The sequence below is a fragment of the Zootoca vivipara genome, chromosome 1, assembly GCF_965207765.1.
Source record: "Zootoca vivipara chromosome 1, rZooViv2.hap1.1, whole genome shotgun sequence".
Taxonomy (NCBI): Eukaryota; Metazoa; Chordata; class Lepidosauria; order Squamata; family Lacertidae; genus Zootoca; species Zootoca vivipara.
Genome location: NC_142582.1, coordinates 28,901,633 through 28,928,089, shown reverse-complemented (window position 1 = coordinate 28,928,089; position 26,457 = coordinate 28,901,633). Strand labels below are relative to the sequence as shown.

The following is a 26,457-nucleotide window of genomic DNA, read 5'->3' as shown; positions in this document are numbered from 1 at the left end:
GTTACAAGTTTAAATCTATTTGGAATATAGGTTGTGTTTTGGATTTTAATTTTATTGTACATTGTTGTTGGTGTTTTTTTTTTACTGTAGTGCATTTTCCCAACTATCAGAAATGTTTGAAATTAAGTATTTGATTAAAAGGGAGAAAGTCAACAAAGCCCTTTTTATACGCCTCAAATATGACATTTAAAGAAATGCAAAGCTATACTTTGATTTTTTTTAAAAAAAATCACAGTAGATAGCATCCAACAAAGTAGTTCCATTAGTGCAAAGATTTCCATTTGTTCAATGGAACTTTCCCTCCATCTCTTCTCCTAGGGTAACATTCCCAACTTTGCTCTTGAGTATACAGGGCTAAGAGCAGGAGGTGAATTTTCACTGTGCAGTCCAAAGTCCTTGTGATTACAGAGCTACTTCCCCAATATTTAGAATGTGTGTGTGTGTGTGTGTGTGTGTGTGTGTGTGTGTGTGTGTATATATATATATATATATATATATATATATATATATATATATATATACCCTGTTTCTCATATTTTAAGACATACCCATAAAATAAGCCATAGCAGGATTTTTAAGCATTCAAGGAATATAAGCCATACCCCGAAAATAAGACATAGTGATAGGCGCAGTAGCAATGCCAGCTGCGGCAGGAGGAGGAGGAAAAAAATAAGACATCCCTTGAAAATAAGCCATAGTGTGTTTTTTTGAGGAAAAAATAAATATAAGACATGTCTTATAATATGAGAAACATGGTATATATATTCTAAATAATATATAATATAATAAATATATATATATTTAATATATTTAGATATTGTAAGATTAAGTTTTATTCTCTTAAGAAAAATGAAGATACTATGCTGTTTCCACTACAGTTGCAACCTTGGTTTTTGAACAGCTTAGTTCTCGAACGTTTTGGCTTCTAAATGCTGCAAACCCAGAAGTGACTGTTCCGGTTTGCGAACTATTATCAGAAGCAGAACGTACGGCAGGGCTCCTGAGGCTTCCGATTGTCTGCAGGAGCTTCCTGCAGCCAATCAGAAGCCGTGCTTTGTTTTCCAAATGTTTTGGAAGTTGAACGGACTTCCAGAATGGATTCCGTCCAACTTCCAAGGTACGACTGTAGTGGCCTTCTGCAAATGGAAGGAGTCTTTCCATTCGCAGAAGAGTCTTTGTTCTAGCACATGCCTTTGTTAATGAAAGAGCAAGAGAGATGGTTTGTGCAGATTCCACCTTCCATCTGCACGTATCTTCCACACTGTTCTGGATGGTCCACACAACCTCCTGGGAAGAGACCCCTCACATGAAGTGAAGGATTGCTGCACAACAATTTAGTACAAAACTATCCAATAAAGAAGAAGGATAACATATGACAATTACAGTAAGCAGGACTCATTTGACTAGTATCAAAGGCCAGCGGAAGCTTGAGTAAGCTCACTACAGTTGCCTGCTGTATGTAGGTGGGAAGGTACTTTGTCATCCTAACACTGCAATCCTATACATGTTTATTCAGGTGAAGTCCCACTGAATTCAGTGGGACACTCCCACAAATGGGTATAGGACTGCAGCCTAATTCAGTTTAAGTAATTCCTGTTTTCAAACACTGGATACATCTGAGCATCAAGTTTAGCATCAGCATGAAAATAATGTGGACAAATCCAATTAATAGAATCTCTTTTGAGATTAAAATCCTCTGTATGTGTTCTGAAATAACTGGCTTTTTACCACCAGCCTTTGAGTAAAATGTTTGGGTTCGGTTAATGATGAGCTTTCACTTTCTTTGTTCTTGCTTGTCAACTTTGTCCCTAATAGTGGAGGGAGTAAATATTAGCCTTGCTAAGTTGGCAGATGTTTTTCCTGTGCTTAGAGTGGTGTTCCTCCCCTTTTGGAAAGAGGGGCTGCAACCTGATATGTCAGTGTTTGCCATTACGTTCCACCCACCACTCATTCTGTTAGGAAATGATCTAATCATAATTACACTGAAGGTCACCAAACTAAATTAATGCACCCGGTGTCTCAGAAAGAAGTTTATTGTTTCCCCCCCAGCTATAATTATGTCAGTGAAAATGAAACCCTTCCCCCCCTCTGCTCCATTATATTCAAAAAGAAACAGAACACAAATACAATTAGAGGATTGGAACATGCAATTAAGAACTGCTTAACACTACTTCGTCCTAATTAATAAAGCCAATTTACACAATATGTAATCTTTTCAGATACTTTCTGCCTTCAAATGGTCCTTTGTAAAGAGTTCTCATCTCGGCAGGCTAAGGGGGAGTGGAAGCATTTCAAACCTCCCTTTCTTCTTTGAAGCTGAGGCTAAATGGCAAACAGTGCCATGTATGTTAAATTTGACTGAAGTCATCTGAAGTTTTGGCACTCTCTTTGTAGGGCTGGGTACATTCCAGATCTACTAGGGAACAAATGCTTCAGAGTAATGCATGGCAAGACCGTGTGTGTGTGTGTGTGTGTGTGTGTGTGTGTGTGGTGTGTTTAAAGCAAATTTTAAAGGATATTAAATCAAAAATTGAAAAAGAATTAACAAGGAACATACCTTTGCATTTGTTTGTCGTTTTATCCAAAATAGCTTTCGTAGACACAATTTTCCCATATCTAAAAATTTTTTTCATAAAAGGAAGAAAGCAGAAGTTACACTTACAAAATTCCAGTACTAAGAATGAAACTGCAGTACTACTGTGCAACCCTGCACTTGTGAAAATACATTTACTCAATTGCTTTAACCTCCAAAAAAAGATAGAAAAACAGTACTGCCCAACAACCCAATCCTACCCATGGCTGCAGTGGCCTGAGTACACAACAGGGCTTTGGATCAGACCAGCAATAGTGGCACTCACTGTGCCTACTTTCTATTAAACATAAGGTGGGGGGACATGCTTCAACTCCTTTATATTATGTAATACTGCATTTGTGGACCAGAACAGCTGGATTCCATCCTTTGTCCTTAAATTTTATCTGTAGTACTCCAAAGCATTACATTTTGGATTTTTTTTGTTCCCATTTTTGATACTTGAGGGTAGTAGAGAGAAGGTGCAGTCCACAACATTTGGAGGGAATGTCCACTCCTGGTATAGACATTATGTAGCTAGATGGAAAAATGATCCGACTTGATAGAAGGAAAAGTCCTTCTTATGTTCCATCAATTAGACTCAAGATCTGGGCTCTGATCACAGTGAAGCCTGCTTAGTTTTATGTGCTCTAAGACATGTGCTTCATGCGGCTGTTGCATGAAAGCTGCACTTCAGGTTTATAGTACACTGCAATAAGGTACAGTAATAAACACAGCATAAAATTGTCCTTTATTTCCTGATAAATTTATCAAGAAATAGGCAGACTAAAAATATAAACTCACAGTAGGAACCCTTCCATTGCATTGCTGCAACAGAAAACCTGTGTTTTCAGGGCTACGAGCGAATAAACATTTTTTTTAAAATCTTTTATCTAGTGGCATAATAATGCCCACTTTCAAGTTTTCCAAGGAAGATGCAGGCCAGTAATACAGGGGTGGTAGTCTCCTTTCAGATGCTAGGTGCAGATGTATAAAATTTATAGAAATTTTGAAACCAGGGGGGCATTTCCCCTCCTGGTTTGTGGGGGGGAAGGAATGGAAATCTTAGAGAAAATAGGAAAATATGCATTTTTAACACCTTTTACAGATCAAAAGCCACTAGGTTTGTCATATAATTATCATGTTTGGAAAGTAAAAGTACAGTTCATTTATACAATACTTACAATTTAAATTCCTCAATTTTATCCCTACATTAAAACAAATTATTATGTATTTTGGAATACATAATGATTGGAATACACAGTCTCCACAGTGCCAAGCAGACATAAAGCTTTCATTGCAATAAAAATAGGGTTTTATTCTGGATTGTTCTATTTCATGTTTTAATGTGTTGTAAACTGTTTTGAGATTTGTTCTTTGAAATATAAAGCAGTATAGAAATGAAGTGAATAATAATAATAATAATAAAGACCACATGAAAAAACAAACAAACAAAAACGGCACCTAGACATTCCATTTTGGCGACTGTTTATGGTGCCATTTGGTGCATATATATCTGGGGATGATGAATGAACTAGGGAGGAGATGGATCATTCTGAAACACTTTTTGGACTTACACATACTTCTTGCTTCAAAAATAAATTCTTCAAAGGAGCAGCGCACATTCCTGCAAGAGGAAATTGTGCCCTTTCTGGTGGGTGGGGGACTGGAGGCAAGAGGTGCCAGGTCAGCAGCAGCTGCTGACTAGCTCAATGTACCCCACATGGACGTGGACTTATTATGTCATAGCTCCATGCCCACATGGGATGCTGCTGGCCAATAAGCAGCTGTGTGCCTGCACTACGGTGACCTATCTGCCCTCACACTGCTCAAGTCACCAACTGGTAATGTCATGTCCATGTCGTCAGCTACCACCTCTCATTTCTGCTAACATTATCTCGCATAAGAAAAGCCCTGCTGGATCAGGCCAATGGCCCATCTAGTCCCGCATGTTGTTTGTACAGCAAGCAAACAGATGCTTGTTGGAAACCTGCAAGCAGGATTCAAGCAGGAGAGACCTCCTCCACCCCCTCCCTTTGGTTTCCAGCATCCGATTTTCAGAAGCATTCTGCCTCCAACCATGGCTGGTGCCTAGCAGCTGGCATAGAACTGGTGCAGACCAGAGGAATCTGACTGTTCAATGTCGCTCAGAAGTGATGTTTTAAATATATTTTTAAATGGCTTTGTTGAAACTCCACAAACCTATACAATAAATCAAATCAAATATATGGCCAGCATCTTTTTTTTTTTACAGATAGTTGTACATTTGTTCCCAATAAAATTAACAGTCAATTTCTTTGGAAGATTCTATCACTATCATCTATCTTCTCTGCACAGAATGTGTTGATTATGAGAAGAGCAGAAGATCCATGCATTTTGTTTTCAGGGCCGGCCCTACGGCCAGGCTGGGTGGCGCAGGGCACCACGGCACTGGCCCGCTGGCTGGCTGGTCCACCGCGCAGCTGCACCTGTGCTGTGCCCACCCGCCCACCGCGCTGGGAAACGGGGCGGGAGGGCGCCGGAGAGATCCAGCGCACCACGGCGCCAGGGGCGCTTAAGACAGCCCTGTTTGTTTTCCCACTCCTAGACACTTGGAATTTCCTCCAACCTCTAGTATTTTTCATAAGTTCCCTGCTACCATAAACAAGCATGATTACACCCCACCTCTCTCTTCAGTTGTTTTTTTTTTAAATAAATTGGAAGGAAAACATAATCAACATCTATTAAAGAGTATTATACAAACCACATTCCCAATCATCACAGCAATACTTTTATTTAATTGGGCACATTCAGTCTTGAAGCAGCTTTATACAAATACCAAAAAAATAAAAAAATAAAAATCAGCATCATGAAATATTTTACGGTGATGTGGATCCTTAACAGTCAACCATGATTACAGTCTTACCTTGGAAGTTGAATGGAATCCGTTCTGAAAGTCTATTCGACTCCGAAAACGTTCAAAAACCAAATCGTGGCTTCTGATTGGCTGCAGGAAGGTCCTGCAGCCAATCAGAAGCTGCAGAAGCCCCATCGGATGCTGGGGGTTCCCAAAGAACATTTGCAAACCAGAACAATCACTTCCAGTTAGGAAGGGAGGAGGGAGAGTGCAAACAAAGCAGGAGACAAGGTGCCTGAAAATTATCTGCAAATTATCTGCAAAATATCTGGTTACAGGTAGGTAGCCGTGTTGGTCTGGGTCGAAGTAAAATAAAAAAATTCCTTCAGTAGCACCTTAAAGACCAACTAAGTTTTTATTTTGGTATGAGCTTTCGTGTGCATGCACACTTCTGTTCAGCTGAGCTGCCCCCTGGGAAGCTGTCAAGTCTCCACCTTTTGTTCAAAGGTATATTGCCTTGTCAAAACACTTATCACAATGTTATTTCAATACAGTGCCGGTATCCAACAGTATGGCGATTTATCACACAACCGAGGTGTGTGTGTTTGTGTGTGTGTACATATATAATGTAAATAAGGGTTTATTACATATGCATTCTCTATCTGCTCTTTCATTTATTCCCCTATAGCTAACATTTTCACACCTCTTCTTGAGCTTCATAATTTTATATTTTTCTCTCTATAAATCTTTATGGATTGTTTCACATTCTACAACCCTTTCAATAAAAAAGGGGAAGGGAAGGCTGTATATGTAAGCATACTTTCTACTGCATGTAACACAATAGAACAGCAGCATATGCAACTCTTTCTGCTGTTTTCAAGTCCAGATTACTTTTAAGTAACATCACTCAAGGTACTTTACTTTAAATTAAATACTTTAATAAGCATAGTGTCTTGGAATGTGTTAATCACACAAGAAATACAAGTCAAACCAGTTTCACATCACATAAAAAAAGTGAATGGGAAGCCACATCCCTGCACTATTCCTTTTACAATGGAAGCATCTAGACAAGTCAAGAACAACAAATGCATACTTCAATAAATCATTCCCAAATCCTCCAAGGGAAACATTTTGTCAAGTCAGGTGTATGTAGCATGTGGCTGGAATACTATGGCACATTATCACCCCACCTTTCTTCTAAGAAGTTCCATGTGATGTAGTTGGGGGTTCTCTCTTGTTAACCACAGCAACTACCCTATGAGGCAAGTCGCTGCAATTTATCCAAGGCCACCCAGTGAGCTTGATAGCTCAAGCAAGAATTTCATCTGAGCTACAAAACAACAAACTCTAACCACTGCAGCATACGTAGAAGCTGGTTCTGTTGCACAAAGTATTTCAAGGAACACGTAAGAAATGTAGGCAACTCTAAAGACTCAACTCTCACTCTTCACCTTTTTGCTATCAGCCTCATGTGATAAAATGGACAGAACTCAACCCTATTTTGTTTATGCAGTGTTCAATTTATTCTATTCACTTTCAAACTACATTTTGTAAGTCTGTCATTCTCAATTACTTTCACCAATGTCAATGGCCTTTCATAAGTATGCCCCCCCCCTTTTCAGGAAAAGGCAGAGGAGAGTCACACTCTGTGCACTCTTATGAGGGAATAAACCCCACTGAATATAATAGGACTTACTTCACTGTTAATTTAGGACAGAGAAATGGACTAGGCCTATAACTATGGATAATGGGGATGCTATATACCTTTAGGGAAAGTGAACAAAGCATTCTGGAAGCAAAGGAGGAGCAGAAGCAAAGACAGAAGTTCAGTCTCCTTCAAAGTACTGACATCAGTGTCAAAGCATGACCCTGCATGTGTTTTCCCAAGAGGCTCTGTAGTGCTGTAGGGAAGGGTTACAGCAAGATGTGCATCCCACTGTGATAGGAATGTCCACATCGCCTGGTGGCCAGCAGCATTAGTAGAACTTCAAACCAATTTAGGATTTTATTCTGGAGTGTTTTGACATATGCTTGCATGTACCTGTGAGATGACTTTGTTCAAAGATAGAAGAGGGCCAAATTATTTTCACAACATAAAAATAATTATATTCTTTTAACAAATGTTTTGAATTGTACTTCCATGTTGCTATGAAGCTTGACCCTTCTGGGACCAGGTAAATATAACTTTATGCTTCACAGTTTCAAAGAAAGTTCATGGTTGTTTTCTATGAAGTACTTATGCATAATAATAATTTAATTCAGTTATTAAATGTGTATACAGCCCTTCATCCGAAGACCACAGAGCAGTTCACAACATAAAAACACAAAATATACAAAAAACCCCAAAATCAGCCATATTAAGATTTATAATTTAGAAGAATGAATTCTCTTGCATTGTATCACCCAATGGCCATGTTTGCACACCATGGGAAGTCATACACCATGACTTAATGCATACAAGTGAATTGTGTCCACTTTGCTCCTTCCTATTAGCTTGCAAAGGAAACAAAGTCTGGCTTAGCAGTATGCCTAAATTCAAACAAACCTTGATCAAAGAACAAAAATTGGCTTACCAATCATGGTTTAAGGCTTACTGTGATGTGTGGATGCAGCCAATGCCTTTTTCTGGTTGTTTCATAACAATTTGTGTCAGCGCCACATTTCTTTTGCTGGCACATCTTTGGATCCAACCCATGACATTTAAATTGTCTTGTGTATGCAAAGCTTGCTATGGAAAAGTTCAGCTGTGCAATAATTTTGGCATAGGAAATGAAATGAAGGCTATGCAAACAAGAGGAAAGGAGGGAAATGCTTCAGAAGTCAGGAAATGTTTCTTTCCTCCTGTTTGTAGAGACTGGGTACCAGCCTGTGTAGTCCAAAATCCAACTGGAAGTGCAGTAACCCACACATTCTTCTAGCCTTGAACAGGCATTTTTTGGTCAAAATTAAACTCAGTTGTTTCATTATGGGGAATGCATTTTGGTATACTAATAGAAGAATAGGGAATTAAGTGTATTATGGCTGTGTCATCTCTAGGACATTTTGAATAAACACATCAAAGTGCATTTCCTAATCATGACTATAAGATCTGTTACTAGTTTACAGAGAGGAAAGCAACCGTTTTTGTTACAGAAGTTTCAATGTGAAAGTTTCCACCAAACAGATGACAGAGCCTGGCAAGACACATCAAAGCATCCTTTAATTTTAAGAATATGGTATTCCATGAAAACATGTGATACAACACCATGCTCTAGTCATTGGGCTGGATCCAAAGAACTATGAGTGGAAAGAAAATAGTCATTGGCTCTGTTCTGCAACACTCAAACAGATCACAAAGTGGGAGCAACTATGGCTCAGTGGCACAGTGCATGCTCTACAAGTAGAATATCCCAAGTTGAATCCCCAGCATTTAGAGTTATAAGCAGGGAACTCACCAGAACTGAGTTCTGGCACCTCTCAGGTGGGCATCATTCCCATTATAAGAGAACAAGAGAGGCATTCACGTTGAGTTCCAACACCTCTTTTTCTAGAAAAATAGCACTGGTTATAAGGCTCAGGTAACAGGTGATAGGAAAGAACTCTGTCCAACTGTGGGATGCCACAAGCCATAGGAATATTGCCATGTATACACCAAGAACAAGCACACACACTTCCTGTGGGAACAGAAATAATTTTGTTTTCTTTATAAAGCAAGGCCAAAAGGTTAAGCTAATCAAGTATTTACTGTGTTTCACAGCAATGTGCAGAACACAAACGAATGAAAAATCCAATAAAATAAATAAAATCCAAGCTTGCAGGCGACCCTTTACTGACCAAGGATCTCTGGTAATGAATAGGCATAGCAAGATCAATAGTATAGACAGACACCTAAAGAGAGCCAATTACACTGAACAGTGAATTGTGAAAAATTAATGTGGCATTCATACAAGCAAAATTCATAGTTTGCTTTTTGTGATTTAGCAAGAGGAGAGTGTAGCAATCACTAATCTCAAAATTTGATTACTTTGGTCTGGTGATGGTGCAATGTTCTTGTTGCCTAACCATGTTTAGGAGACTGGGATCATCTCATCTGAGAGCAACACATGTGCTCTTCTTCTACCTCTCATTACTATTGGTCTTGAAACATACAAGAAAGAACATGAATAGGCTTAATTGGGACAGAAGAGTAATTGATGCCCTTATATTCCCATGCTCTTCTATTTAACTATTGTAAATTTGTCAATTACCCTCCAAAACAATGGTCTGGAATCCATTATATGGTGTAGAAACTTTTCCATTATTGTAGTTTTCCATAGGAAAATATTTCACCTTTAAAACTGATCACACTAACATTATACACACAATACAAACTGAGCAAATAGAAAAGATACTGTATCTAAAAATCAAAGTTGTAATTCTTTTTTCATAGCTTCATTTTTCTCTTAAAATCTAACTGCACACTAATGCATTGTCTTTAACATTATTTACACATACAGTATTCCAATGAAGTAACAAGAACTACTAAGCCAAGCTGTGCCTTTCTATCTAGTAGCAACACCCCCCCCCAAAAGCTGTGCAACAGACTAATCTGGCAAGTTGTTGCTGGTTGGAGGAACATGGGAAGCTGTCCATCTAGGTCAGTACAGTCTATACTTGTTGGGACTGGCTCTATTGGGGACATTCCCAGCCCTACCTTAGAGATGCCAGGGATTGATCATGGAGCCTTATGCAAGTGGTTGCTGTATCACAGACTTATGGTCCTTCCTCAAACTTGGAGAGTGCCTCTGATTCAACAGGAGAAACTAAGGCTAGCATAAAACATGAGGGAAACCACGAGGGAAAACACAGAAGTGCCTGAACACACGTATGTGACTATCTTTTTAAAGTATGTCATTCCCCCCTTTTAAAAGGCTAAGTTATTAGAATCCCAGTATTCTGCCTGCCCCATCAAAAGGTATTAAAAATTAAAGAACAGTAGCTCACCAGGACAAGATAACTAAAGATTACAAATATATTACAAATATATACAGTATTAATATGTATATAGCAGGTGTGGGGAGCCTATGGCCCTCCAGATATTGTTGGACCCCCAACTCCCATCAATCTTAATCCACACAGGTAATGGTCAAGGATGATGGGAATTGCAATCCAAAAAATATATGGAGGGTCACAGTTTCCCACCCTGATGTGTGGAGAGTGCTTCCCTTCTGCAAGGGGAATTCCCAAGCCTCCACCAATACTGAACTGAACAGTAAGCTTGGCCTCAGAAACAAGCCAGGTTTAATGTGCCTACCAACCCCAACTCCCTGATAATAGAGAGAAGGAAAACGTTTATCTTCAGAACAAAAACTTATTATGCTCCCAGTTGGCTTTATTCTTATCTTGGCTTCCTCATCTCAGAGGTGAGTCCTCCCATGTTGGTCACTCCAGGTCTAACGCTATGTCCATTTAAGACTGCTAGCTAGCCTCCCCTTCTCCCACCAGGCCTAATAGGAAGCATTACCTTTCTGAGAATTGGAGTGATACCTGAAGCTGTTTTGCCCAGGGACTTCTGGGGTGGTGCCTAACCATAACATATCAAAATGAAGCAACAAACAAACAACCTTAATTGATAAGCCCAGTTCGGAGCACCCTACTGGGAAAAGGCCAAAGTAATTTCAGAGGAGAGGAGAGAGCAACAAGAGGTTGCTTCTCTCTTGAATCTTACTGCCCAGTATAATCACTCAGCCAAGACTTCAAAACAAGTACTTCAATATTAGCTGCAACACTGGATAAGACTATATTGAAATACATTAATCAAGATCAAAACAGGATCCTTGCCAAAGTGGTAACAATTTACACCACAAAGGAATTCCTTGAATTGAAAAAGATCAGCATTTCCTCCTCTGATTCCAGAATTAGAAAGAGCTGTCATTAAATTGGGGGGGGGGGGGAGAAGAGAAATTATTGTTATTATTAAACTGAAGGCATTAAAGATGCTTAATAAGAATGATAAAATTAAAAGTACTGGGATAATTTAAATAAATCCTTCCTCTAAAGACTGAATCAATGGTTAGGTTTCCGAAATAGTTAATGACCATCAAACAGTGGAGTCTCATTCCCACAACACTGCTTACCATCTTTGTTCAGCAAGCATAGCCATTATGCTCTTGGGTCCCATTATCCCGGATCACCTGATGAGAGCTGCAGTCCAACAACATCTGGAAAGTGCCATGTGGGCTACTCCTGCTGTGTAGGATATTTTTTTAAAAAATAAAATGATGCAAATGTGCATTGCTTAAAGAGTGTGGCTTAGCAGCAGAGCACAGAAGGTCCCAGATTCAATCCTTGGCATCTCTAGATGGGATTGTGGAAAACTCCTGTCTCAAATGCTGCATAGCAGCAGAGAAGCTGCCTGTTGCTGTAGACTACACTGAGCAAGATTGCTCTAGTAGTAAAAGGTAGTTAAGGTAGATGCATTCTCTTTAAGGCAGCTTCTTCCTATGTTCCTACAACATAGCAGTTTGCATATTTTCCTTTTGATGTACAAGGCATGCTAATGTATGGCAAAGAGTATGCCAGGGAACATGTTCAGATATTTATGCAGAAAGATTTTATTATTTCTTGTTTGGTAATGCATTAAAAAAAATAACTTAGGCACAAAGGGAAGGATCTTTCTATATCTCCATTTCCCAGACCAGAGAATAGGATAAGTGCACACAGATCTGCTAATCAGCTGAGGTACCTCAATTTCTAACTACAGTGGTACCTCTACTTACGAATAACTCTACTTACGAATGTTTCTACTTAAGAACGGAGCTCCATCCGCCATCTTGGATGCGGTTTAGATAGGATTTTTTCTACTTACGAATTTTTAGATAGGGTTGCTTCGACTTACAAATTTTTTCTCCCAATGCATTCCTATGGGATTTGACTTACAATTTTTTTCAACTTACGAATGTGCATTCAGAACGCATAAAATTCGTAAGTAGAGGTACCACTGTAGTATCTTTTTTTGCCACCCAGAAAGTAAGAAAGTGTGATTGATTCACTGATGCACACCGATCTCTTTGTGGCCCTTCAGTAATCCAAGATCAAGCAAGAAGAAGATTCATAGATCCGCAGCCCTGCCCATCAGTGGCTGTTGTTTGGAGGCAGGAGACAAAGGAGTTTAATTCCCAACCGCATGCAAGTCCTCCTTTTTTAAGGACAGCTAGCGGGAGACATGGTGCAGTGAGAAGAAGCTGTTAAAGCAAATGTCTGTTCTAGTGGGAATGAGCGATGCATTTGTGCATAAAACTCAACACTGAAAACTTTCTTCCCAGTGTTCTTCTGATAGAATGAGGATCTTGCCAGTTCAGAGACATGTGCATACTTCTTGAGTAAGAAGAGGTGAGTGCCATGCCACTAATGGTGCAGCATTACTACACCACTCAGTTAAGAACAGTAGTAAGATTGGCAATAGTGATCATTATGATTAGGGTTACTTAGTTGAAACTAGCAACATGTTAGCCTGAATGGAATGCACATGCTCTGCACCATGATCTCCTCAACACAAAATACTCAGTCATGACTTGAAGGAACAAGATCTTATTGATGGGGTTCACAAGAATGGAAACAGCGGAGAAAGCGGAGGAAACTGTCAGTCAGGTCTTCTGTGTTCTTGCCAATAAAGCATTTAAATCTTGCTACATGCAACTTTCCTCATATCAACTAAAAAATCAGTGGTACCAAGTCAAGGTGCCATTGTTTTTGGCATACATTTTAAAACCTGCTTTGCTGGTTTTCCATACTTATGGCTAAGTTTGTAACAAATACTCAAGTGTTTATCTTAATTTTGTTTACTTTAACTTTTTACATCCCACTTTTTCAGCTGTTATGAGTGGCCAAAATCAGCTTAGAACTAAACTATTTGAATGTAATAATGATAAGCAGGTAAGAACCAGTGCAGCATGTATAATATTCCAAAGAAGAAATGGGAAAACAAAGTACATTGACAAACAACAGCTGGGCATATAAGCCTGCTGATACAAACCAGTTTTCACTGCGATAGTAGGAGCCAAACCATAATCAAGAGCAATGTGTTTCATAATCTGAAAATTACTAGGGATAAGGCCCTCTTTGGCACCACCACCAACAAAGCCTCCTACTTGAATTACAGATGGCAAGAGAGACCTGTAACAATGGGAATGTGAAGTGCTCTTCATGAGGGTTCTAGGTAGTCAAGCAACAAGGCCTTCTTTCAGGATACACCATTTCATAGTAACTACTATCTCAGAACTATGCATTCATGAAATTGGGAAGCAAATGAGGAAAACCTAAGGTTATTAATTTAGTTAGTAAAGGTAAAGGTACCCCTGATCATTGGGTCCAGTCGCAGACGACTCTGGGGTTGCGTGCTCATCTCGCTCTATAGGCCGAGGGGGCCGGCGTTTGTCTGCAGACAGCTTCTGGGTCATGTGGCCAGCCAGACTAAGCCGCTTCTGGCGAACCAGAGCAGTGCACGGAAACACCATTTACCTTCCCGCTGGAGCAGTACCTATTTATCTACTTGCACTTGATGTGCTTTTGAACTGCTAGGTGGGCAGGAGCTGGGACCGAACAATGGGCACTCAACCCCATCACGGGGATTCGAACTGCCGACCTTCCAATCGGCAAGCCCTAGGCTCTGTGGTTTAGACCACAGCGCCACCCGCGTCCCTCATTAATTTAGTTACCCATGCAGAAATGAAGACAATTCATCTAACTACACAATGATGTAGAAATACCTGCAAGCTTGCTGGTGATACTCAAATATACAGAAATAGGCTACATGTGTAGCAGAAAAGCTTATTGCTGGACTGTTACATCTAAATGTTTTGCGCCTAAAGCCATCAACTCAGCTACCTCTTGGATTATGCTGAAACTACCTGCCTACAAAAAAAGAGTTTTGCTTCCTTGGTGCTAAAGTGTTCAACTTTCTAAGGCCAGATGTGCATCTTCTGAAGTTCAAGTAGGGTTATAAAGGCATAAATCCAAAAGATTTACAGTCTCTCTGGTTCATGTATCACAAAGCTAGTCTTTAAGAGACTGTGGTCCATTATTACATCAATCCTGGAAGAGCACTGTGATCTGTGGCCGTAATTATATCACTAATTTTATTATCATAAGAACAGCTGCTTTTCTAATTGTAGTTCAGTTTAATGTCTATGTGTGGCAGCCATAACAGCAACATTATAGGAAGAGGAAGAACTTGAGCAAAGCTTTATTTCTGATATTTTATTATATATGCTTGACAGGATTTTTAAAAAGAAACAAATCAAAATAGATTTTGAATAGAATATTCAAAGCTAGATATGTCAATCATGTTTCAGCAGCAAGAGGGCCACTTAAGAACAGAACACCACTTAATACTAAAAAAAGATAAATGTGCAAAAAAGAGAGAGTTTTATCTTGGAATATCTCCAACCAATGGACTCCTGACACAGGCATTGGTAAGTTACACTGCTTCTTAGCAGCAGCCTGGTGTTCTTACCACAAACGGTTTTGCTCTATGACTGGTGGTGAACCTGTGGCTCTCCAGATATTGTTGGACTCCAACTCCCATCAGCCCCAGCAAGGATTGTCAGGGATGGTGGGAGCTAAAGTTCAACATCACCATCTCTATTCTATAATACCCAACTATAGAATGAATGGGGGGCGGCCAAGAAAAGGCCACCATCACAAAAAAGTGCTATGCATAAGAATTCCTATCCTTGGATCAAAGTACAACATGTTCTTAAGTTCTGAACCATGGGGCTTATATAGGTATTCACCTCATCCATCTTTTGCTTCAGTGAGATGCTCATAGTTCAGTAATATTTTTCCCTTGAGAAGCATTTGTATGATAATGTGAAAATACAAAGCACTGGCTGCAAATCACCTCAACAAAAAGTCCGATTGAGCACAATCCTCAAATCATTCCACAGTCTCTCAAAGAGCAGAGGGAGGACTTGGCTGTCCTAAAGCAAAACAACACTGGTGCATTTGTGTTTCAAAATAGGGCAACCTATTGAAAACAGAGTCCTGTCCCCCCACTTTCAATGAGAGCTCCACTAATGCCATCTGAAAACACCTGCTCTCCCAAGCGAGTGTTTGACATACACTATACAGAAGTCTGTTCCAATCTGGCAGGAAAAGCACAAGCTGTACACCCGTTAGAAAGAACAGATGAATAGAGGTGAGGAATAGAAGATACCCAAAGAGGAAACATACTGGCAACAAGAAATGGTCTCCCCAGCAAAAGTACTTTCTCCACATTAATCTGTTTAAAAAGCACCCAAAGCAGTACAAAAAAGAATGCAAACATTATAACTGTACTGCTACAAATAAGGAGGTAAAAAACACAACATGCCTGTAATTAGATAAGAGCTCTCTCAAGCAACTTCCCAAAAGAAGAAAATAACCAAAAGAATACAAACATGTTCAAGTTTATCACTGCCAGTAGCACTATGCCAAAACCGAGCTGAATGCAGTGGACAAAACAATAAGGGGCAGAAACAAATAGACACAGAAATAAGAGCTACACAAATATAGCAAAAGCTCCTTCTTAAAACCAGCCTGGTTCTGGTCAACTGTTATTTTATTATTAGCTGCTTATTTCTATTAGATTATGGTCGCAGAATCCAATGCTGTACACTTTAGGCTTTTGGGAGATGAAATAGGTAACTTATTTTCATGAAGCACAGCATACATTACTAAAATTATGGGAAAGTCTGCATGGCACTGTGTGAAACCTGCCTTAGCAGGTGAGCTAGCAAGTTGAGAAAGCATCGTTAATGTACACCATTCCAAAACTAGCAGCTTGAAACTCCAATCACTGTTTTACTACTATCCCGAAGCTGGGCAGTAATGAGAGCCTTTGAATCAAAGCACGAAAATCTCTTTAGAAGCTTTGCAGCAGTGTTGCTTTCCTACCTTGGAGACCAAGGCTGCAATCCTAACTTATCTGGGAGTAAACCACAAGGTTTTCAGTAGGATTGACTTCTGAGTAGGCACGGTTGGGATTGTGCTGTGAGTACCTTATTGTGACACAAGTTTTCACAAGGCAATAACTCATGTGATAATGCACCAGTCAGTCTACATGGAGCCACAGAGCTCTCTTGTTTTCCAAGTATCATTAAATTGGTTATTGCTGCCATGCAATCATTATACAAGACAAGAAAATGTGTCACTCTACATACAGGACTGAAAACGGAATAGTCTCAGTAGAGTTTTGTATTCAGTTGAAGATCTATTTAGAAATATAAGTAACTTTTACAGCATTGAAAAGATTTGCTCAAAGGGGAGAGTAAATTGAAATATTTAATATAAATTCTGATCCTTATATTCAAAGATCACACATAGTAGTCCCACGTTCTGCTGAAAAATGTAATAGTGTCCCTTTGGACCTCATGCCTTTCACAGAACCTGCCAACTACACACACCACCAGAACAGTCCGCGGCCATGATATCCGAAGAATTCAGAACAGAAATACAAATTAACAGTTTAGGTGTAATTTTTAAAGTCAAACTGGGGAGATTTGTATCACTTTGCCCCTCTTGCCAAGTACAGGGTGCAACATTTGCTGCTGTGGTATCAAACCACTTTGTATGTTATTGCTGCTAAAAGCACATTAATAAGGCAGTGTTGTCTGAGAGAGAAATTTAGCAGGGAACAACATTGTCCAAAGAGAAATTAAACGGGAAGAACTTGGCTTGTGCTTAACTTTCCACAATCTATAAAATTAATACAGTGTCAACTTGGCAAAGGCCAGCTAGTTTTTATCTTCTTGAACCATTTGCTTCTAAATGTTAAGGACTATGTTGAAAGAAGTTAACTTTCACAGACCCACATATGTTGCCTGCAGTGACTCAAGCCTCATGCACCCTATCTGGATATCTTTTGTTAGAGAAATCTGGGCCTGTTCTATCTACATAGTTGCCACTTGATTCAGTTATAAACTTAATGGGTTTGATCCAAATAATTGTGAGTGGAAGGAAAACCGCCACTAGCACTGCTCCACAAATGCGCATCCAAGAACTTGAACATATAGTGCTACGCTTTGGTATTTATTTATTTAGGAGTTGTCTGCATGCCCTGCACAAAATCACTTAAAGCACGTTCTCACTTTAACGACATAATTTTCAAAATGTATACTTACGGTTGGCATAGTTTTACTAAGTCCTGGTCAGTGGTGTTTGGTGGCAGACCTCGGATATAAAGATTTGTTTTGCTTAATTGATCCCATCCTGAGTTGCTGCTGCTGCTGTTGTTGCTATTGCTGCTGGTGATGATGGGGCTAGGAGGAGCCATTGGATGGGCAGGCACGATGGGCTGCTGAAAAAGAAAGTAAGAGCAGAGGAGCTCATTTAGGACATACAATATGAACTGCACAGCACCTTGATTCATCCTGAGAATTACTCCGTGGTACAAATATCCCTGCTTGCACAACACTTTGGAAGCCTACAGAGCAAGTCACTCAGAGCACGCAAGTAGATGACACACATATTATGGTGCAAATACATGACATTGCCCTTTCACAGGATGGCATGTAGTACAAAGTAGAATGTTTCTCTTTAAGCAGACAAGCACAACGGAAGATGTAGAGAACATAAACCTATTATTATTGGCATGTCTCTCTTTGACCAGGCTTAAGCCTCCAACTTGAAATAAGGCTGTCGAATCAGCATGAGCTGACTATATCTACAGCACTTGTCTACCCTAGACATCCTGCACTATGTGGTGCACTATTAGGAAGAACTTCCTGACAGTAAGAGCTGTTCAACAGTGGAATTTGCTGCCAAGAAGTGTGGTGGAGTCTCCTTTTTTTGGAGGTCTTTAAGCAGAGGCTTGACAGCCATATGTCAAGAATGCTTTGATGGTGTTTCCTGCTTAGCAGGGGGTTGGACTGGATGGCCCTTGTGGTCTCTTCCAACTCTATGATTCTATGTCACATCATGGAAAGTTATCCACTCCTTTGTGCAGGGGGAAGCAAGAAGAAATTTTTCAGGTAGAGGCGATGTACATGCTTGATGATATATTATTTAAGTTCAAACCCACTGAATGGCTTAGTCCTCATTGGAAATACATACATAACTGAATTTACAACATAATTTTCTTCTTCTTCCAGTAGCACCTTAGAGACCAACTAAGTTTGTCATTGGTATGAGCTTTCGTGTGCATGCACACTTCTTCAGATACACTAATTATTTACAACAATTATTCTTTATTAATTTACTTCTCCTTTTTGTTACTGCTCTTCTGCTTCCTCACCCACCCGCCAAGATCTAGCTGTAAGCTCCTTGAAGCAAGAGTTGACATTTTTAGTTCTGTTGCAATGTACTATGTGCATTTATGGCATCCATTATCATAAGTGTACTGGATTACCAACCATATAGAATAACAAGTCTTGCTGAAGCAAAACCAGCATGGCTCTTGCAAGGGTAATCTGCCCTGCCTCCTGGATATGGAGAACATTCTTCTTGGATCAGCAACAGCTAGCCAAAGTTATGGGGTAAGCTAGTTAGCAAATGTTTATGTTGTTTTCTTCTGTTGGATTCTAGACCTCATAGTCTGTTTACTCCAAAAAAAAGTTTAAGCTTCAAAGTTAGTAATATGCTTCTTCTATGTTTTCTCTGGCCAGAATAATCATCCCAGCTGCAAAGCCAAAAAGAACAACCTCTCTGTTAACAAATATATTAGCTGGTAAGTGAAAACCCTGATATAAGAACTGATTCCCTTGTTTTTGACTGTTACCACACATATCCTCAAGGTCTGGGTTCAAGTAATACTAGAGTGACTTTCCTCCCCCAAATGCACATAATATGTTAAATGCATAAAATCAGGTCATAGGCTGTACTGGACCTTAACTATATAGTTACAGTTTTCATAGTGTCATATTTCTAATATTCTGTTATGATGTATATAAGCATCACTACACAATTATATTATTGGCCAACATTTTTATAGTCCCAGTGATGTTTGCTTTCCTGCCCTTTTTAGGATACCTATATTTTTAAACAGTTGAATAAAATATACAATGCAATATGAATGTGAATGATCTTCACACCCATAGACAAGAAGAGCAGGCATCAAATTAGGTCATATTTTCTGCATGTGTTCCTAGTTATAAAATTAACTTGGATTTTTCATGTTGAAACAAAGAATGTATATATAAACCACTCAGCATATTAAAAGCAACCACTATTTCTACAGCAAATATTTATATTACCAAATGAGGGAAAATGTTTAGAGGACAAGCCAAATGTTCCAACCAAAATTAAGCAGTTTTAAGCTCAAAGGAAAGAGTAAAGAAGATGCATAAATCACTCCAACTTAAATGAATGAAACCAAGAGTTTGACTTGCGTTGGACTGTGCCCTAGACTTGAGATCTTCAAAAACACTGGTGCTTGAAAGTCTAAGCCAGCTGCACAGACAAAGCATGAAAGTTTGGCAATGGAAAAATTGAAAGTCTTAATTCCAAGAGTTCCAAATTGTTCGTAAGTACTGTTTTAAACAATGTTTTTAGACATGCAAAAATTGTTCACCCTGAAAGCCAGTAGGTACTGTCTGAACCCTGAAAAGACCTAGTGGCTTAGTGCTTTGCCCTAAGAGAAGAGACTATAATTTGTGTTAAAAATGACATATTTCAGCGCAATGCTTATGGACACTATGGGCAGAAAAGTTCCACGGGTGGAAGCCTGCACAAGGGCTTCCATTAGTGCAATGGGGCTTCCCCTGGTCTTCTCAACTTGTACCCAAGATGCCCCCCCCAAAAAAAAATTGGCTTGGGAGAACTCTCAGAGTAGTGTATGTTGGAATGGGGGCTCATTCCATCTGGCAAGCTGAAAAGTGTGTGCTGACAGAACGACTGTCCTAACTGCTATGCTGAATTTCTCCCATGACTACTTAAAATTTGAGAAACACCTAAAGTTCAAAAGCCCTATGGACATTTCTATGGCATATACAAAGACAGTGGTACCCCGGGTTAAGAACTTAATTCGTTCCAGAGGTCCGTTCTTAACCTGAAACTGTTCTTAACCTGAGACACCACTTTAGCCAATGGGGCCTCCTCCTGCTGCTGCTGCGCCACCGGAGCACCAGGGGCGTAGCAAGGGGCAATGGGGGGGCGGGGTGCCCTGGGTTCCAGCCTGGGGAGGGTGACACTTGGCGTGCCCCTCCCCGCTCCTCACCTCCGCCCGCAAGCGCTGTACATACATACACGGTCCGTACGGGCTGTTGCTGGCCTTTTGACCTGGGCTGTTGCTGTGTGCCAGCTGCACCCTGCACGGACTGCACATGTGCAGCATCCTGCGCGTGTGCACTCCAAACATATGGACTGCGCATGTGCCACGCCCCGTGAGTGCACATGCGCGGGATGCCTCGCATGCACAATCAGCATGGGCTGCCACACATGTGCCACCCCCGGTACCAAGTGGGCTAGGACACCTCTGTGGCGCACAATTTCTGTTCTCATCCTGAAGCAAAATTCTTAACCCGAGGTACTATTTCTGGGTTTGTGGAGTCTGTAACTTGAAGCGTATGTAACCCGAGGTACCACTGTAGCAGCTGAAAGCCAATTACTTTGATAATTGAACCCAAGTAAGTAGGATGAAGAATAAGAAATTAGAACCAGTTTCTACTGTAGCCCTACTCAATTGTTGAAGTGGGCATGGAAATTTCTAATACTGCAGACACATCTCTCCCCCCTCTATATATATGCTTCCACAGCACAGCAGTCAGCCATACATTTCATTTTTAAATATCTCAAAAAAAAAATTGTAACCATGGGAGGGTGGTTGGACTGTCATAACACGGTTTCATTAAGATGAAAGAATTTTGTTCCCAAAAATCATCTACAGACAAAGATATTTTTGGTCAACACAAAGTAAAAAACCTGAGTCCTGTTTCAACACTAGTGAGGCCGATTTGCAGAAAAGTCCCTTATTCAAAATAACATGTGCAATAAGTTTCAGGATGGGAGCATTAGGACACACAATAGGGCAGAAGTGGGAAGACTCTGTCAAGATTATCCTATATTATTCCAGCTCCCTCTTTGTGGAAAGCGCCTAGGTAATACTGGTGAACTGCATAATCAAGGAAATGGACTCATCTGCATGGTGCAGCAACTCCTTGGTACTGTAGCAAGAGTCCCCTAACCACCGCCGGGCACTGCTAGTAGAGGAACTCGCTCCACCACCGGTGTCCAGCACACAGAAGAACAAGCTGTATGACACTGGGGCAAATCCCTTTGTGCCCTGGCGGGTTGGGATCAATGCAGCTCCTTCCTCTTCCTTACAGTTATCTTGTCTAGTCCACATTTTACTGGCTTCCCTAAAATAATACCATGGGGGATTTTGTCAAATGCCTTACTGAAATCAAGATACAACCCTTTAGCATCTGAAGAGAAAAAGAAAGCTACTCCTTTTACACAGAGGCCAAAGAAGATAGGAAGGCAGCTGTATAGTTTTTAAACACAGACCTCCCCCCCCCAAAGCATAGGTAACCTGTGGCCCTCAAACCTTATTTTATTATTATATTTATGCAGGTCATTGAGGAAAAAGGGGGGAGGGGGATGACAGAAGAGAGAAACGGCTTTTGACTCTGCCCAACAGAGTCTCCAACAGATTCTATCAGAAGTAGCATGACCCACAGCAAAGATTGCCAGATCCTGTTGTGGAATGGGTTGGCTGGATTTTAGAGTCATGCACCCAGGGAGGACACACCCTTCTTCAACTATGCTGTGGCTCATCTCCCTTCATTTTTCTCCTCCTAGCAGGGAATCAGATGCCAAAAGTGATCCTGGTTGAGAGAAAAATGATTAAGACAGCAGAGCTGCAGTGACATAAACCTCAGGAGGGGGATGGTTCAGTTCTCCTGATTTGATAACCCTTTTGCTTAAGACACATGCCCCCTTTTAAACCATTGAGGAGGACCATGTTATGCTTAAACACCAGGGCCGTCTTAAGCGCCCCTGGCGCCGTGGTGCGCCGGATCCCTCCGGCGCCCCCTCGCCCCATTTCCCAGCGCGGTGGGCGGGCGGGCATAGCGCGGCTGCCACAGGTGCTGCTGCGCGACGGGCAGGCAGGCACAGCGCGGTTGCCATGGGTGCAGCTGCGTGGCGGACCCAAGGTACTACTTCCGGGTTAGCATAGTCTGTAACCCGAAGTGTTTGTAACCCGAGGTGTTTGTAACCCGAGGTACCACTGTATTTTAAATTTCATTTCTATACTGCTTTGTACTTTAAAAAAGCAAATCTCAAAGAACAAATCTTTAGAAAACATTAAAATAGCAAATAAAACAACCCAGAACAAAAGAAATTCAAGCGTCAAGGTAAATATTTCAGATCCTTCTCTAAGTGAATTTTTGCTTCCCCTGGTCGCCAACTTGGCATCCAGAGATCGCCACATGATTGCAATTGGACCAATGCCAGTCACAAAATGTGCCTGGTGCCTGGGCTAGTTTCTAGCACTGCTTCCTACATAGGGTGCACAAGGTTGCCACTCTGTACCCTGAACCGTGGTCTAGAGGTCTAACAATATTCTCAGCATGCTTCACAGTATGCCATTCATTTCCAGGATTTTAAAGCCACAGCAGTTAAAAATGTAAGAAAACCATCACGCATTTGTAGTAAAGCTAAGACCTCAGACACAATTATGCTCTGTATACCTAACCTGCAATAGATGTTAGGAGGATGCACCAGACTTAACTTGTCGCTAGAGCAAGGCCACCCTCTTCCAGAAAGAAAGAAGGCAATGTTAGATGTCCAGATGTAATAGATTCACTAAGTTAGCCAAGTTAATTAGCTAATGATTTATGACTCCTGCCCCTTACTAGGGAATTAAATCTGAAATGTTGCGTAGTAGCATGGATAGATAGTAATCTACCATTCTCCAAAAGCAAATGCTAGTTTATTACATTTAATAAGCTGGATATAAAGGCTAATTGTATTTTCTTAACTTTGGTAAGGAGATTGTTTTCAGTATCCAAGTAATCTAATATATGATTTGGTTGAAGGAGAGTCTGCACTATGGGGAAATCGTCTCAGAATGAAGTACTAGCTAAATATTTGGATGGTCTGAACAATCTTGCCATTGGCATTCAGCTTGCGACAAGGAATTAAACGTGAAGTATCAGCTTTAATCCACTTAACTTCTGTGCCTTTCATTAAGCCAGTGTCTTGACGTACAAAGACCAGCAGGTGTAGTTTTAAAATATAAGATGAGATGAAGTGTTTTGCCGAAGATACCTAAATTAGTGTGAGTGTCTGCATGTCCAAAATGCCCCTGAATTTGAGAACAAATGTCTGAAGTAAAGTAGTAATTGCCCTTCACTTAAATGCTGCCAGATCACTTCATCAGTTTACACCGTTTGGTATGAAACTAAGGGTTTTCATATATAGCTTAACACGTGGGCAGCAGAGGTGTGGTCTTTCAAAAGCTTCATGGCAAAGTGAGACCTAAAGCTTGGGTTGCCCCACACTTCATCCTGCACTCTAACCACTACAATTCACGGTAACTACTTCTTGCTAGAAAGCATTTTTAAGAACTGAAAGAAGCAGTAACAACTTTACTCTAGTAACTTTTTGTCCAATTGTTTTGATGCAGATTTCAAATGTTTTTTAAAAAACCATTTTGGGGTTGTTGTTTGTTTTAAAAATAGAGGAGGAGCAGCCCCCCTCACCTTTAGCTTCTACTTATGAGGCAGTGTTTACATTAGGGCTGAAAGGTTTAACACGTTTAAAGATAAACCAACTAAATCCTTAACCACAGATATGCCAAGCACCCTCCCCTTCCATCGTTGTCCAAGGACAGACTCCCACACTAGATACTTGCTAGTATGGAGCTAAGAGGTACCTGTGAGAGCAGAAAGCACTCCTGTGTTTTATTTATTTGTTCAAGTTTTTCATGTTCTTTTCCTGATTTTCATAGGCTCAAGTCTCCTCTCCCTGCAGCAGCAGCAGCCTCATATGTGAGTGCAGAGTAGAGAAAATCCCTGTGTTGTGAGTTAAAAGCCACTCGTGGGTCATAGGATTCCAGTTCAGTTGCCCCCTGTACCTCACAGTCCATGCTTTATTAAGTTGTCACCTAGCACAGCTTCAAGTTATTAGAATTGATTTTATTTGTATTTGGCTCATTTAGAAAAATGATAATTTATTATATTATTTTAGGATGTTTTATTTTGTAATTTGGATGTTATATGAATTTATCCTGCTGGATGACTGTTGGAGATGTCTAGTTAATTATACAGAACTGGGAATGCAGTGCTTAGAGGAAAATATCTAAAGAAATCTGAGGTAGAGATAAGTGGAAGTCTTTAGTGGGAGGATTATAGATATGGGATTGGGATTTCTGATTAATCAACAGGATATTAATATCAGATTTGTGGATATGAATGATGGAATGAATGTATGTTTTTTCTTGTTTTTCTTTTTTCTTGTTTTTCTTTCTCTTTCTTATTTTCTTTTCTTTTCTGTCTCCCTTTTTCTTTTCCCCTCTTTTTTTTTTAGTGTTTAAGTATTGTTGAGAACACTTATGGTTCTGTTTCTGATTATTTACATCATCAGATGATTATCCTTGTGTTTAGACTATTTTATTATTATTTCTTACATATGATTTTGTATATTATTATTTGGTATGTTTGTGTTCTTTTTGAGTATGTCCTGAATGTATTTTAAACTAAATTTAAATAAAGCTTTTTTAAAATCCAAAAAAATAGAAAAAAGGTGTAAACCATTTAATAATAATAAAACCTAAGCTGTGTACATAAAATAATATAAAACACCACCAACAGATACAATTAGCAAAGTTTTTTTTTTAAAAAAACAAAACACATCACCAAATATTCTAATTGACCAGCTTCTAGAGGGCATAGTAGTCACATTAGTCTGCTTCAGCCTTGTTATATCTTAAAGACTAATGGATTTATTATGGCAGAAGCTTTTGTGGACTAGAGTCTACTTGTAGAATTCCCACTGCTACTGGAAGCAATTTGAAGCACTCTCCATTTGGCAGGTGTTGCAAATTCATTGGTCACCAAGAAAGCGGAGGTTTGCGTGCCGTGCTGGTAACTATGGCTCATAATTATGAAGGGGAAACCAGGAAGAGATGAACAGAGTAGTACCTAATAGAAAAACAGAATGTTCAAAATTTCAAAGGAATTGTATGGCTTGGATACAGAGTTCCTGATGAGTAGAACTTTGCTTGTGGAATGCTGCTGGAGAAGGATGGGGGAGAAGATTTTCGGTGATTCCTCTTGCAGTACCCTGTAATACCTTATTATCCAGAGGGTTGAGCAACTCTTAGGAACAGAGTGAGAGATGGTGTACAGGACTGCAGGGCGGGTATGGTGTGTGTGTGTGTGGTGTTAATGGCCTCTCTTGTCTTCTTCCCCGGGAAGCTGCTGCTGGATCTCAACCTCGTCTGTTCACAGAAGGGACTTTTGCCAGCCTTGAGTGTTTATTTAAAGAGATTGATTCTAAGGCTGCAATTCTATCTCCAATTACCTGGGAGTACGTCCCACTGAATTAAGTAGATATGTTTCTGAAAAGAAATGGTTAGGATTTCCCTGTAAGATGGCTAGCAAAACACAAATAAAACTAATCTTAAAATGCTAACATCAAATATCATTTGAAAACTAACTCCAACAATAAAAACAACAGATAAAAACAAGAAGGAAAGCACCACAACAGAAGACAAACAGCAGAAATAAAGTATTCATTAAAGGAGAAAATAAATATGCCTTAAATAGTCCTTACTGCGCCACCAAATTTGGTGCCACCTGAGGGTCCCTGGGGATGGTACGACCAGGGTGGTTGTCATTTTTGCAGGTGACAACACTTCCAGGAGGGCCTTGGATGCAGATCTTAATAATCAAGTAAGCTGTATAGATCTAGGTGGTCCTTCAGATAGTGCAGATTAACAACAGTATTGTAGAGTTGGAAGGGACCACAAGGGTCATCTTGTCCAATCCTCTGCAATGCAGGAATCTTTTTGCCCAACATGGGGCTTGAAACCATGGCCCCTGGGATTGAATATTGCATGCTCTACCAACTGAGCTATGTTGAGCTCAAAGCAGCTCACAATAGCATTAAA

At 40.1% G+C, this 26,457-nt stretch overlaps 1 protein-coding gene across 6 annotated transcripts in view; it reads right to left on the bottom strand.

Annotated features, from left to right (window-relative positions):
- Nucleotides 1-26,457, bottom strand: part of RBMS1 (RNA binding motif single stranded interacting protein 1) — a 115,908-nt gene that overhangs the window by 33,906 nt on the left and 55,545 nt on the right. For all 6 annotated transcript variants that reach the window (XM_035132425.3, XM_035132434.3, XM_035132408.3 and 3 more), the window contains exons 2-3: nucleotides 17,525-17,700; nucleotides 2,558-2,616 (exon numbers count right to left, since the gene is read on the bottom strand). In XM_035132425.3, coding sequence (XP_034988316.1) covers nucleotides 2,558-2,616; nucleotides 17,525-17,700 — 235 coding nt within the window. The remainder of the gene's footprint in view (nucleotides 1-2,557; nucleotides 2,617-17,524; nucleotides 17,701-26,457) is intronic.